The 13,931-nt window shown below is 47.6% G+C and overlaps 1 protein-coding gene across 1 annotated transcript in view; it reads right to left on the bottom strand.

The window, feature by feature from the left end:
* Positions 1 to 205: 205 nt before the first annotated feature.
* The window catches only part of LOC106595002 (coiled-coil domain-containing protein 81), a 32,748-nt gene continuing 19,022 nt past the window's right edge, over positions 206 to 13,931 (bottom strand). The window contains exons 8-13 of the mRNA XM_045699487.2: positions 13,354 to 13,461; positions 12,994 to 13,163; positions 12,676 to 12,754; positions 8,101 to 8,327; positions 7,741 to 7,866; positions 206 to 1,977 (exon numbers count right to left, since the gene is read on the bottom strand). Coding sequence (XP_045555443.2) covers positions 1,839 to 1,977; positions 7,741 to 7,866; positions 8,101 to 8,327; positions 12,676 to 12,754; positions 12,994 to 13,163; positions 13,354 to 13,461 — 849 coding nt within the window. The 3' untranslated portion in view covers positions 206 to 1,838. The remainder of the gene's footprint in view (positions 1,978 to 7,740; positions 7,867 to 8,100; positions 8,328 to 12,675; positions 12,755 to 12,993; positions 13,164 to 13,353; positions 13,462 to 13,931) is intronic.

Raw genomic sequence — 13,931 nt, 5'->3', positions numbered from 1 at the left:
GCTGCTTTACGATCAATCAAAGATGACAAAACACACACACACACACACACACACACACACACACACACACACACACACACACACACACACACACACCAAAACATACAAAAAATAATAATAATACAGAAGAGCAGAAACAAACACTCATGAAGGCATGATTAACACACACACTCAATTAGCCTGCAAGCACAAACATATTAAAGTATTATCCTTCACAGACTGGTGTTTATTTATAGGATTAAGTCTAAGATTTGTAGTCTTCTGATGATTGTTCAGGGTTGGAGTCAATTCTATTTAAATTCCAGTCAATTCAGGAAGTACACTGAAATTCCAACTCCAATTATCTTCGATGCTTTTCAATGAGGCAAATTTGGAATTTGATTTACTTTCCGAAATTGACTGGAATTGAAATGGAATTGACTGGAATTGAAAAGGGATTGATCCCAGCTCTGTTGCGGTTACACATCATGCGTTCCACCAGACTGGTCTCAGAACATATTTTAGATTTTACTAAAATCCGTGCCACTCCAATAGAACATCTCCTTTTTAGCATATGTAAATCCAGGAACACTCAAATGAGCATGATATGTTACGTTGGTATGACAGTAGGTTACTTAAGGCAGAGCAAACGTTCAGCAAGCCAAAGGTTACGTATTTCAATCTAATCACAGACAACTTTAGCATTTTAGCTAATTAGCCGCTTTGCAGCTACATACTACTTTTTAGGTACTTTGCAACTACTTAGCATGCTAGCTAACCCTTCCCCTAACCCTTTAATCTAACTCCTAACCTTAACTCCTAACCTAATGTAGCATATCATACTAAAGCAGTTGAGTGTGATATATCATACTAAAGCAGTTGAGTGTGATATATCATACTAAAGCAGTCGAGTGTGATATATCATACTAAAGCAGTCGAGTGTGATATATCATACTAAAGCAGTCGAGTGTGATATATCATACTAAAGCAGTCGAGTGTGATATATCATACTAAAGCAGTCGAGTGTGATATATCATACTAAAGCAGTTGAGTGTGATATATCATACTAAAGCAGTTGAGTGTGATATATCATACTAAAGCAGTTGAGTGTGATATAGCATACTAAAGCAGTTGAGTGTGATATAGCATACTAAAGCAGTCGAGTGTGATATAGCATACTAAAGCAGTCGAGTGTGATATATCATACTAAAGCAGTCAAGTGTGATATATCATACTAAAGCAGTCGAGTGTGATATAGCATACTAAAGCAGTTGAGTGTGATATATCATACTAAAGCAGTTGAGTGTGATATATCATACTAAAGCAGTTGAGTGTGATATATCATACTAAAGCAGTTGAGTGTGATATAGCATACTAAAGCAGTTGAGTGTGATATATCATACTAAAGCAGTTGAGTGTGATATAGCATACTAAAGCAGTTGAGTGTGATATAGCATACTAAAGCAGTTGAGTGTGATATATCATACTAAAGCAGTTGAGTGTGATATAGCATACTAAAGCAGTTGAGTGTGATATATCATACTAAAGCAGTTGAGTGTGATATATCATACTAAAGCAGTTGAGTGTGATATAGCATACTAAAGCAGTTGAGTGTGATATAGCATTCTAAAGCAGTTGAGTGTGATATGTCATACTAAAGCAGTTGAGTGTGATATATCATACTAAACGGGTCAAAGGATACTGGTGCGATCAAGACGTAGGATACGTCCTACAATTTGTATTATATTACGACCGCTATTATGTTGTTAAGCCAATGTAATGTAATCTAATGTAAAGTAACATATCATACTAAATGGAGTGGCATGGATACGTTTGCTCTGAGACCAGGTTTCAGCGGTCTACACCATGAGGCGAGAGCCAGGGATGTAGTGAGACTCTTTCCAGATGTTTGTCTCTCCACAGTTCTCTGTTTTCCTCTTGCACTGGTAACAGCGGCGGTACTGCTCACACTGGTCAATCAGCAGACTGCTCCCAGACCTGTCAAAGACATCAGATATCAACCTCAGAATGTGGTAAATCAATCAGCAGACTGCTCCCAGACCTGTCAGAGACATCAGAGATCAACCTCAGAATGTGGTCAATCAGCAGACTGCTCCCAGACCTGTCAAAGACATCAGAGATCAACCTCAGAATGTGGTCAATCAATCAGCAGACTGCTCCCAGACCTGTCAGAGACATCAGAGATCAACCTCAGAATGTGGTCAATCAGCAGACTGCTCCCAGACCTGTCAAAGACATCAGAGATCAACCTCAGAATGTGGTCAATCAATCAGCAGACTGCTCCCAGACCTGTCAGAAACATCAGAGATCAACGTCAGAATGTGGTCAATCAGCAGACTGCTCCCAGACCTGTCAGAGACATCAGAGATCAACCTCAGAATGTGGTCAATCAATCAGCAGACTGCTCCCAGACCTGTCAAACACATCAGAGATCAACCTCAGAATGTGGTCAATCAATGAGCAGACTGCTCCCAGACCTGTCAAAGACATCAGAGATCAACCTCAGAATGTGGTCAATCAATCAGCAGACTGCTCCCAGACCTGTCAGAGACATCAGAGATCAACCTCAGAATGTGGTCAATCAGCAGACTGCTCCCAGACCTGTCAGAGACATCAGAGATCAACCTCAGAATGTGGTCAATCAATCAGCAGACTGCTCCCAGACCTGTCAAAGACATCAGAGATCAACCTCAGAATGTGGTCAATCAATCAGCAGACTGCTCCCAGACCTGTCAAAGACATCAGAGATCAACCTCAGAATGTGGTCAATCAATCAGCAGACTGCTCCCAGACCTGTCAAAGACATCAGATATCAACCTCAGAATGTGGTCAATCAATCAGCAGACTGCTCCCAGACCTGTCAGAGACATCAGAGATCAACCTCAGAATGTGGTCAATCAGCAGACTGCTCCCAGACCTGTCAGAGACATCAGAGATCAACCTCAGAATGTGGTCAATCAATCAGCAGACTGCTCCCAGACCTGTCAAAGACATCAGAGATCAACCTCAGAATGTGGTCAATCAATCAGCAGACTGCTCCCAGACCTGTCAAATACATCAGAGATCAACCTCAGAATGTGGTCAATCAATCAGCAGACTGCTCCCAGACCTGTCAGAGACATCAGAAATCAACCTCAGAATGTGGTCAATCAGCAGACTGCTCCCAGACCTGTCAGAGACATCAGAGATCAACCTCAGAATGTGGTCAATCAATCAGCAGACTGCTCCCAGACCTGTCAAAGACATCAGAGATCAACCTCAGAATGTGGTCAATCAATCAGCAGACTGCTCCCAGACCTGTCAGAAACATCAGAGATCAACGTCAGAATGTGGTCAATCAGCAGACTGCTCCCAGACCTGTCAGAGACATCAGAGATCAACCTCAGAATGTGGTCAATCAATCAGCAGACTGCTCCCAGACCTGTCAAAGACATCAGAGATCATCCTCAGAATGTGGTCAATCAATCAGCAGACTGCTCCCAGACCTGTCAAAGACATCAGAGATCAACCTCAGAATGTGGTCAATCAATCAGCAGACTGCTCCCAGACCTGTCAGAGACATCAGAGATCAACCTCAGAATGTGGTCAATCAGCAGACTGCTCCCAGACCTGTCAAAGACATCAGAGATCAACCTCAGAATGTGGTCAATCAATCAGCAGACTGCTCCCAGACCTGTCAGAGACATCAGAGATCAACCTCAGAATGTGGTCAATCAGCAGACTGCTCCCAGACCTGTCAAAGACATCAGAGATCAACCTCAGAATGTGGTCAATCAATCAGCAGACTGCTCCCAGACCTGTCAGAAACATCAGAGATCAACGTCAGAATGTGGTCAATCAGCAGACTGCTCCCAGACCTGTCAGAGACATCAGAGATCAACCTCAGAATGTGGTCAATCAATCAGCAGACTGCTCCCAGACCTGTCAAACACATCAGAGATCAACCTCAGAATGTGGTCAATCAATCAGCAGACTGCTCCCAGACCTGTCAAAGACATCAGAGATCATCCTCAGAATGTGGTCAATCAATCAGCAGACTGCTCCCAGACCTGTCAAAGACATCAGAGATCAACCTCAGAATGTGGTCAATCAATCAGCAGACTGCTCCCAGACCTGTCAGAGACATCAGAGATCAACCTCAGAATGTGGTCAATCAGCAGACTGCTCCCAGACCTGTCAAAGACATCAGAGATCAACCTCAGAATGTGGTCAATCAATCAGCAGACTGCTCCCAGACCTGTCAGAGACATCAGAGATCAACCTCAGAATGTGGTCAATCAGCAGACTGCTCCCAGACCTGTCAAAGACATCAGAGATCAACCTCAGAATGTGGTCAATCAATCAGCAGACTGCTCCCAGACCTGTCAGAAACATCAGAGATCAACGTCAGAATGTGGTCAATCAGCAGACTGCTCCCAGACCTGTCAGAGACATCAGAGATCAACCTCAGAATGTGGTCAATCAATCAGCAGACTGCTCCCAGACCTGTCAAACACATCAGAGATCAACCTCAGAATGTGGTCAATCAATGAGCAGACTGCTCCCAGACCTGTCAAAGACATCAGAGATCAACCTCAGAATGTGGTCAATCAATCAGCAGACTGCTCCCAGACCTGTCAGAGACATCAGAGATCAACCTCAGAATGTGGTCAATCAGCAGACTGCTCCCAGACCTGTCAGAGACATCAGAGATCAACCTCAGAATGTGGTCAATCAATCAGCAGACTGCTCCCAGACCTGTCAAAGACATCAGAGATCAACCTCAGAATGTGGTCAATCAATCAGCAGACTGCTCCCAGACCTGTCAAAGACATCAGAGATCAACCTCAGAATGTGGTCAATCAATCAGCAGACTGCTCCCAGACCTGTCAAAGACATCAGATATCAACCTCAGAATGTGGTCAATCAATCAGCAGACTGCTCCCAGACCTGTCAGAGACATCAGAGATCAACCTCAGAATGTGGTCAATCAGCAGACTGCTCCCAGACCTGTCAGAGACATCAGAGATCAACCTCAGAATGTGGTCAATCAATCAGCAGACTGCTCCCAGACCTGTCAAAGACATCAGAGATCAACCTCAGAATGTGGTCAATCAATCAGCAGACTGCTCCCAGACCTGTCAAATACATCAGAGATCAACCTCAGAATGTGGTCAATCAATCAGCAGACTGCTCCCAGACCTGTCAGAGACATCAGAAATCAACCTCAGAATGTGGTCAATCAGCAGACTGCTCCCAGACCTGTCAGAGACATCAGAGATCAACCTCAGAATGTGGTCAATCAATCAGCAGACTGCTCCCAGACCTGTCAAAGACATCAGAGATCAACCTCAGAATGTGGTCAATCAATCAGCAGACTGCTCCCAGACCTGTCAGAAACATCAGAGATCAACGTCAGAATGTGGTCAATCAGCAGACTGCTCCCAGACCTGTCAGAGACATCAGAGATCAACCTCAGAATGTGGTCAATCAATCAGCAGACTGCTCCCAGACCTGTCAAAGACATCAGAGATCATCCTCAGAATGTGGTCAATCAATCAGCAGACTGCTCCCAGACCTGTCAAAGACATCAGAGATCAACCTCAGAATGTGGTCAATCAATCAGCAGACTGCTCCCAGACCTGTCAGAGACATCAGAGATCAACCTCAGAATGTGGTCAATCAGCAGACTGCTCCCAGACCTGTCAGAGACATCAGAGATCAACCTCAGAATGTGGTCAATCAATCAGCAGACTGCTCCCAGACCTGTCAGAGACATCAGAGATCAACCTCAGAATGTGGTCAATCAATCAGCAGACTGCTCCCAGACCTGTCAAAGACATCAGAGATCAACCTCAGAATGTGGTCAATCAATCAGCAGACTGCTCCCAGACCTGTCAAAGACATCAGAGATCAACCTCAGAATGTGGTCAATCAGCAGACTGCTCCCAGACCTGTCAAAGACATCAGAGATCAACCTCAGAATGTGGTCAATCAGCAGACTGCTCCCAGACCTGTCAGAGACATCAGAGATCAACCTCAGAATGTGGTCAATCAATCAGCAGACTGCTCCCAGACCTGTCAAAGACATCAGAGATCAACCTCAGAATGTGGTCAATCAATCAGCAGACTGCTCCCAGACCTGTCAAAGACATCAGAGATCAACCTCAGAATGTGGTCAATCAATCAGCAGACTGCTCCCAGACCTGTCAGAGACATCAGAGATCAACCTCAGAATGTGGTCAATCAGCAGACTGCTCCCAGACCTGTCAGAGACATCAGAGATCAACCTCAGAATGTGGTCAATCAATCAGCAGACTGCTCCCAGACCTGTCAAAGACATCAGAGATCAACCTCAGAATGTGGTCAATCAATCAGCAGACTGCTCCCAGACCTGTCAAAGACATCAGAGATCAACCTCAGAATGTGGTCAATCAATCAGCAGACTGCTCCCAGACCTGTCAAAGACATCAGAGATCAACCTCAGAATGTGGTCAATCAATCAGCAGACTGCTCCCAGACCTGTCAGAGACATCAGAGATCAACCTCAGAATGTGGTCAATCAGCAGACTGCTCCCAGACCTGTCAGAGACATCAGAGATCAACCTCAGAATGTGGTCAATCAATCAGCAGACTGCTCCCAGACCTGTCAAAGACATCAGAGATCAACCTCAGAATGTGGTCAATCAATCAGCAGACTGCTCCCAGACCTGTCAAATACATCAGAGATCAACCTCAGAATGTGGTCAATCAATCAGCAGACTGCTCCCAGACCTGTCAGAGACATCAGAGATCAACCTCAGAATGTGGTCAATCAGCAGACTGCTCCCAGACCTGTCAGAGACATCAGAGATCAACCTCAGAATGTGGTCAATCAATCAGCAGACTGCTCCCAGACCTGTCAAAGACATCAGAGATCAACCTCAGAATGTGGTCAATCAATCAGCAGACTGCTCCCAGACCTGTCAGAAACATCAGAGATCAACGTCAGAATGTGGTCAATCAGCAGACTGCTCCCAGACCTGTCAGAGACATCAGAGATCAACCTCAGAATGTGGTCAATCAATCAGCAGACTGCTCCCAGACCTGTCAGAGACATCAGAGATCAACCTCAGAATGTGGTCAATCAACCAGCAGACTGCTCCCAGACCTGTCAGAGACATCAGAGATCAACGTCAGAAGGTGGTCAATCAACCAGCAGACTGCTCCCAGACCTGTCAGAGACATCAGAGATCAATGTCAGAATGGGATGGTACAGATAGCAGACGTCAACTATCATGATAGTGATCGACTCATTCAGCCGGTCCCAAATCACTACTTTTTATCCTTCTTGACCCTAACCCCCAATGCTAGCATGTCTGAAGGGTCTGGATAGGTATAAACAGTGTAGTAGTGGATCTGAAGGATCTGGATAGGTATAAACAGTGTAGTGGTGGATCTGAAGGGTCTGGATAGGTATAAACAGTGTAGTGGTGGATCTGAAGGGTCTGGATAGGTATAAACAGTGTAGTGGTGGATCTGAAGGGTCTGGATAGGTGTAAACAGTGTAGTGGGGGATCTGAAGGGTCTGGATAGGTATAAACAGTGTAGTGGTGTATCTGAAGGGTCTGGATAGGTATAAACAGTGTCGTGGGGGATCTGAAGGGTTTGGATAGGTATAAACAGTGTAGTGGGAAAGCTTCCATCATATTGTGTCCATCTTACAGATCTGTAAACATAGAAGGGTTAGGGCCAATCCAGGTTGTGATTTGAGTACATTACCTGATGAATTCCTTCTCCTCTCTGTCTCGGTGGCGTTTCAGGTCGGCGCTGCGTCTCCAGGTCTCCTCCAACGAGGCCCGCAGGTTACGCAGCTTCTCAAAGCGGTTGATGTGGTCGTTTATCAGTCTGCCAGGAGAGAGTGAGATGAAATATAGAAACAGAACATATAGACAAGACATCTCATTTAAAATGGCCTTTAACTTTTAACCTTGAACCGTTCCACAAACCAATTTTTTCTGCATTCTCATTGTATTTACTCATTTTCTGAATTTCAAGTGGAGAATTTCACCCTCCCCACACCCCCGTCTCTCCATGACTCCCTCTCTCTCCCTTTCCCCCACCTCTCTCCCCCCCACTCACTCCTTCCTGTTCCTGTTGAGCATCTCTCTCTCGTTCTTCTGTTTGGTGCTGCGGTTAAGGAGCAGCTCTTTTCTCTTGTTATTAGCCGTGGTCAGCTGTTCCTGGTAGACCTTCTCCGCCCGCTGCCTCTGCTCTGACAGCCCAGCAGGGGTGCAGTCCAGCTGGCCAAACACAGGGCCGTCTGAGTCGGGCAGGCGCGCTGGGAGGCCCAAGCCCTGGTACTTCACCTGGTAGATACGTTAGTTAAATAACATCCATTAGATTTGTGGAGCATCAAGATCATCAAATGACTTATCTACTCAATCTGGGTGAAGATTACAATCACAGAGGAGCTCACAACTACTGGAAACTCATCTGTATCTATAAGTACTGGAATCTCTCAACTATGACTTCCTGTTCTCGGTTAAAGAAGAGCCATTTGATTGGCAGAGCATGAAGATCACCAGTGTGCTGGGATTGTTTTCTACTCAACCTGGACTAGTCATAGACACCACAGAGGAGCTGGACTACTGTTCAACCTGGACTAGACATAGACACCACAGAGGAGCTGGACTACTGTTCAACCTGGACTAGACATAGACACCACAGAGGAGCTGGACTACTGTTCAACCTGGACTAGACATAGACACCACAGAGGAGCTGGACTACTGTTCAACCTGGACTAGACATAGACACCACAGAGGAGCTGGACTACTGTTCAACCTGGACTAGTCATAGACACCACAGAGGAGCTGGACTACTGTTCAACCTGGACTAGACATAGACACCACAGAGGAGCTGGACTACTGTTCAACCTGGACTAGTCATAGACACCACAGAGGAGCTCGACTACTGTTCAACCTGGACTAGACATAGACACCACAGAGGAGCTGGACTACTGTTCAACCTGGACTAGACATAGACACCACAGAGGAGCTGGACTACTGTTCAACCTGGACTAGTCATAGACACCACAGAGGAGCTGGACTACTGTTCAACCTGGACTAGTCATAGACACCACAGAGGAGCTGGACTACTGTTCAACCTGGACTAGTCATAGACACCACAGAGGAGCTGGACTACTGTTCAACCTGGACTAGTCATAGACACCACAGAGGAGCTGGACTACTGTTCAACCTGGACTAGACATAGACACCACAGAGGAGCTGGACTACTGTTCAACCTGGACTAGTCATAGACACCACAGAGGAGCTGGACTACTGTTCAACCTGGACTAGTCATAGACAGCACAGAGGAGCTGGACTACTGTTCAACCTGGACTAGACATAGACACCACAGAGGAGCTGGACTACTGTGCAATTCCCTCATCTACTGCATTTCCTTCCTCAACTGCCTTCTTTATGTACTTCAAGTCTAGCTCAACTGTCCTTCTTTACCATGCATTTTACCTCCTCTTCCTCCCCCATTTCTCCTTCCTCTTTCCTTCCCTCTCTATCCCTTCCCTTCTTTATCTTAAACCTCTCCATCTGTTTCCCCCCTCTCCTCTCCTCTCCTCTCCTCTCCTCTCCTCTCCTCTCCTCTCCTCCTCCCTCTCCCTCTCCTCTCCTCTCCATAGAGACTTGTCTATATTATGTTTCCTGCCTGCTCTGAGTCATCTCCTGGTGCTGTCTGTCCCTGGATGGGCGGGAACATCACTCTCCTATCTCCCTTGGCTTTCTGCGGCTTGCCCTTTCCTGTTTCCACCTGTACAACAAGACAGTAAGTCAGGTAAACATCAATCTGTAGTGGTCCCCTCTGCCTTGCTCAGCCTTAACCTGTGCAGCACACCTGGGAGTTCAGTTATTCAATCCACAGCCTTGTAATCAACATAATAAATATCCCTCCACTTCAACCTGCACTTGTGTAACACATGGTGGGAGGCATGTCTTTGGTAGGTATGGTCTGGTAGGTATGGTCTGGTAGGTATGATCAGGTAGGTATGGCCTGGTAGGTATGATCAGGTAGGTATGGCCTGGTAGGTATGATCAGGTAGGTATGGCCTGGTAGGTCTGGCCTCATTGGTAGGGTCTGGTAGGTATGGCCTGGTAGGTATGATCAGGTAGGTATGGCCTGGTAGGTATGGCCTGGTCTGGTAGGTATGGTCTGGTAGGTTTGGTCTGGTCTGGTAGGTATGGTCTGGTCTGGTAGGTAGGGTCTGGTAGGTCTGGTAGGTATGGTAGGTAGGGTCTGGTAGGTAGGGTCTGGTAGGTATGGTCTGGTAGGTCTGGTCTGGTAGGTATGGCCTGGTAGGTAGGGTTTGGTAGGTCTGGCCCGGTAGGTAGGTTCTGGTAGGTATGGTCCGGTAGGTAGGGTCCGGTAGGTATGGTCTGGTAGGTAGGGTGCGGTAGGTAGAGTCCGGTAGGTAGGGTCTGGTAGGTAGGGTCCGGTAGATATACTATATAATATATGGTATAGTATGGTCTGGTAGGTATGGCCTGGTAGGTATGATCAGGTAGGTATGGCCTGGTAGGTATGGCCTGGTCTGGTAGGTATGGTCTGGTAGGTTTGGTCTGGTCTGGTAGGTATGGTCTGGTAGGTAGGGTCTGGTAGGTCTGGTAGGTCTGGTCTGGTAGGTATGGTAGGTAGGGTCTGGTAGGTAGGGTCCGGTAGGTATACTATATAATATATGGTAGGTATGGTCTGGTAGGTATGGCCTGGTAGGTATGATCAGGTAGGTATGGCCTGGTAGGTATGGCCTGGTCTGGTAGGTATGGTCTAGTAGGTTTGGTCTGGTCTGGTAGGTATGGTCTGGTAGGTAGGGTCTGGTAGGTCTGGTAGGTCTGGTCTGGTAGGTATGGTAGGTAGGGTCTGGTAGGTAGGGTCTGGTAGGTATGGTCTGGTAGGTCTGGTCTGGTAGGTCTGGCCTGGTAGGTAGGGTTTGGTAGGTCTGGCCTGGTACGTTTGGTAGGTAGGGTCTGGTAGGTCTGGCCTGGTACGTTTGGTAGGTATGGTCTGGTAGGTATGGCCTGGTAGGTATGGTAGGTCTGGTCTGGTAGGTATGGCCTGGTAGGTTTGGTAGTTATGGTCTGGTAGGTATGGTCTGGTAGGTCTGGCCTGGTAGGTAGGGTCTGGTAGGTCTGGTCTGGTAGGTCTGGTCTGGTAGGTAGGGTCTGGCCTGCTAGGTAGGGTTTGGTAGATCTGGCCTGGTACATTTGGTAGGTATGGTCTGGTAGGTATGGCCTGGTACGTTTGGTAGGTAGGGTCTGGTAGCTCTGGCCTGGTACATTTAGTAGGTATGGACTGGTAGGTCTGGCCTGGTACGTTTGGTAGGTATGGTCTGGTAGGTATGGCCTGGTAGGTTGGTAGGTCTGGTCTGGTAGGTATGGCCTGGTAGCTTTGGTAGGTCTGGTCTGGTAGGTAGGGTCTGGTAGGTAGGGTCTGGTAGGTAGGGTCTGGTAGGTTTGGTCTGGTAGGTAGGTATGGTCTGGTAGGTAGGGTCTGGTAGGTATGGCCTGGTAGGTAGGGTCTGGTAGGTCTGGCCTGGTAGGTATGGCCTGGTAGGTCTGGTCTGGTAGGTAGGGTCTGGTAGGTATGGCCTGGTAGATCTGGTCTGGTAGGTAGGGTCTGGTAGGTATGGCCTGGTAGATCTGGTCTGGTAGGTAGGGTCTGGTAGGTATGGTCCGGTAGGTAGGGTATGGTAAGTATGATCAGGTAGGTATGGTCTGGTAGGTATGGTCTGGTAGGTCTGGCCTGGTAGGTAGGGTCTGGTAGGTCTGGCCTGGTAGGTATGGCCTGGTAGGTATGGCCTGGTAGGTAGGGTCTGGTAGGTCTGGCCTGGTAGGTATGGCCTGGTAGGTATGGCCTGGTAGATCTGGCCTGGTAGGTATGGCCTGGTAGGTATGGCCTGGTAGGTAGGGTATGGTAAGTATGATCAGGTAGGTATGGTCTGGTAGGTATGGTCTGGTAGGTCTGGCCTGGTAGGTAGGGTCTGGTAGGTCTGGCCTGGTAGGTATGGTCTGGTAGGTAAGGTCTGGTAGGTAGGGTCTGGTAGGTATGGTCTGGTAGGTATGGCCTGGTAGGTCTGGCCTGGTAGGTAGGGTCTGGTAGGTCTGGCCTGGTAGGTCTGGTCTGGTAGGTAGGGTCTGGTAGGTATAGTCCGGTAGGTAGGGTCTGGTAGGTAGGGTCCGGTAGGTAGGGTCCGGTAGGTAGGGTCCGGTAGGTAGGGTCCGGTAGGTCTGGTAGGTAGGGTCTGGTAGGTAGGGTCCGGTAGGTAGGGTCCGGTAGGTAGGGTCCGGTAGGTATGGTCCGGTAGGTAGGGTCCGGTAGGTAAGGTCCGGTAGGTATGGTCTGGTAGGTAGGGTCTGGTAGGTAGGGTCTGGTAGGTATGGTCCGGTAGGTAGGGTCCGGTAGGTATGGTCTGGTAGGTAGGGTCCGGTAGGTAGGGTCTGGTAGGTATGGTCCGGTAGGTAGGTTCTGGTAGGTATGGTCCGGTAGGTAGGGTCCGGTAGGTATGGTCTGGTAGGTAGGGTCCGGTAGGTAGGGTCCGGTAGGTAGGGTCTGGTAGGTAGGGTCTGGTAGGTATGGTCTGGTAGGTAGGGTCCGGTAGGTAGGGTCCGGTAGGTATACTATATAATATATGGTAGGACAGACTCTTACCTGTGTATCCAGGGCTTTCTTGTAGCAGCTAGTGTTCTTCTGTTTCAGGTGGAGCTGCTGGGACTTATGCAAGGCGATTCTGAGACACACAACAGCTATTCACACACTGTAGAAACTGAGACATAGGTACAATGACCACAGCATTCTGTATGTAGAGTAGAGACCACAAGCCTGTTTACATGGGTTCATTCCTTTTAGACAAACATATTGACGCGGTACCCTACTCCCTTTATAGTGCACTGAAGAGCCCTGGCCAAAACAAAGTAGTGCACTACACAGGGAATGGGGTGCCATTTGGGACTCAGATGCATCACCTACTCATGTGCCAGCTGGACCTGTTGTAGCAGGTCAATAAGCTCCTGGTCCTGCTGAGTCTGGCTGACCTGGCCCTTCCTCCACTCTGCCTGGGCCCGCAGATCCTGCATGTAGCCGCGCTGCTTATGGACCCTGGGAGGGGTGAGGGGACGGCCCCTGAAGATGTACGAACCCTGTGGGAGGGGGTTCAATATCATCACAACATCATTCATTGATACGTTTAGACCATTGGCTAAGTGTTGCAATAGTAACTGTGCATAGACCAATGCATGCGAAATGCAGCAACTGAAAAGCCGTGAACCATTTGAACTAGAACAAACCCCCTGAGGATCAGTGTGCTGATTGGACAAGGCCAGGGCTCACATGGAAGTGGGAGGAGCGAGCAACCTTCTTCTCCTTCATGGCTTCAGACACTGCCAGGTTGAACGCTGCCACCTTCTGGTTGTTCTCACGTATCTCCAGACGGTCCTCCTAACACACACACACCACCACATCACACACACACACACACACCACACACACACACACACACACACACACACACCCCACATCACAAAAACAAACACACACACACCACCACGTCACAAATACACACAGAGGGACCACACACATGCTCAGTGTCACCTCACTACTGAGTTTAATCTGACTACTGAGTTTAATGTGACTACTGAGTTTAATCTGACTACTGAGTTTAATCTGACTACTGTGTTTCATCTCACTACTGAGTTTAATCTGACTACTGAGTTTAATGTGACTACTGAGTTTAATCTGACTACTGAGTTTAATCTGACTACTGTGTTTCATCTCACTACTGAGTTTAATCTGACTACTGAGTTTAATGTGACTACTGAGTTTAATCTGACTACTGAGTTTAATGTGACTACTGAGTTTCATCTGACTACTGAGTTTCATGTGACTACTGAGTTTCATCTGACTACTGA

The sequence above is a fragment of the Salmo salar genome, chromosome 17 (genome assembly GCF_965601325.2).
Source record: "Salmo salar chromosome 17, fSalSal1, whole genome shotgun sequence".
Classification (NCBI taxonomy): Eukaryota; Metazoa; Chordata; class Actinopteri; order Salmoniformes; family Salmonidae; genus Salmo; species Salmo salar.
Note: the sequence above shows the minus strand (reverse complement) of the source record. Positions and strands in the feature narration are given on the sequence as shown.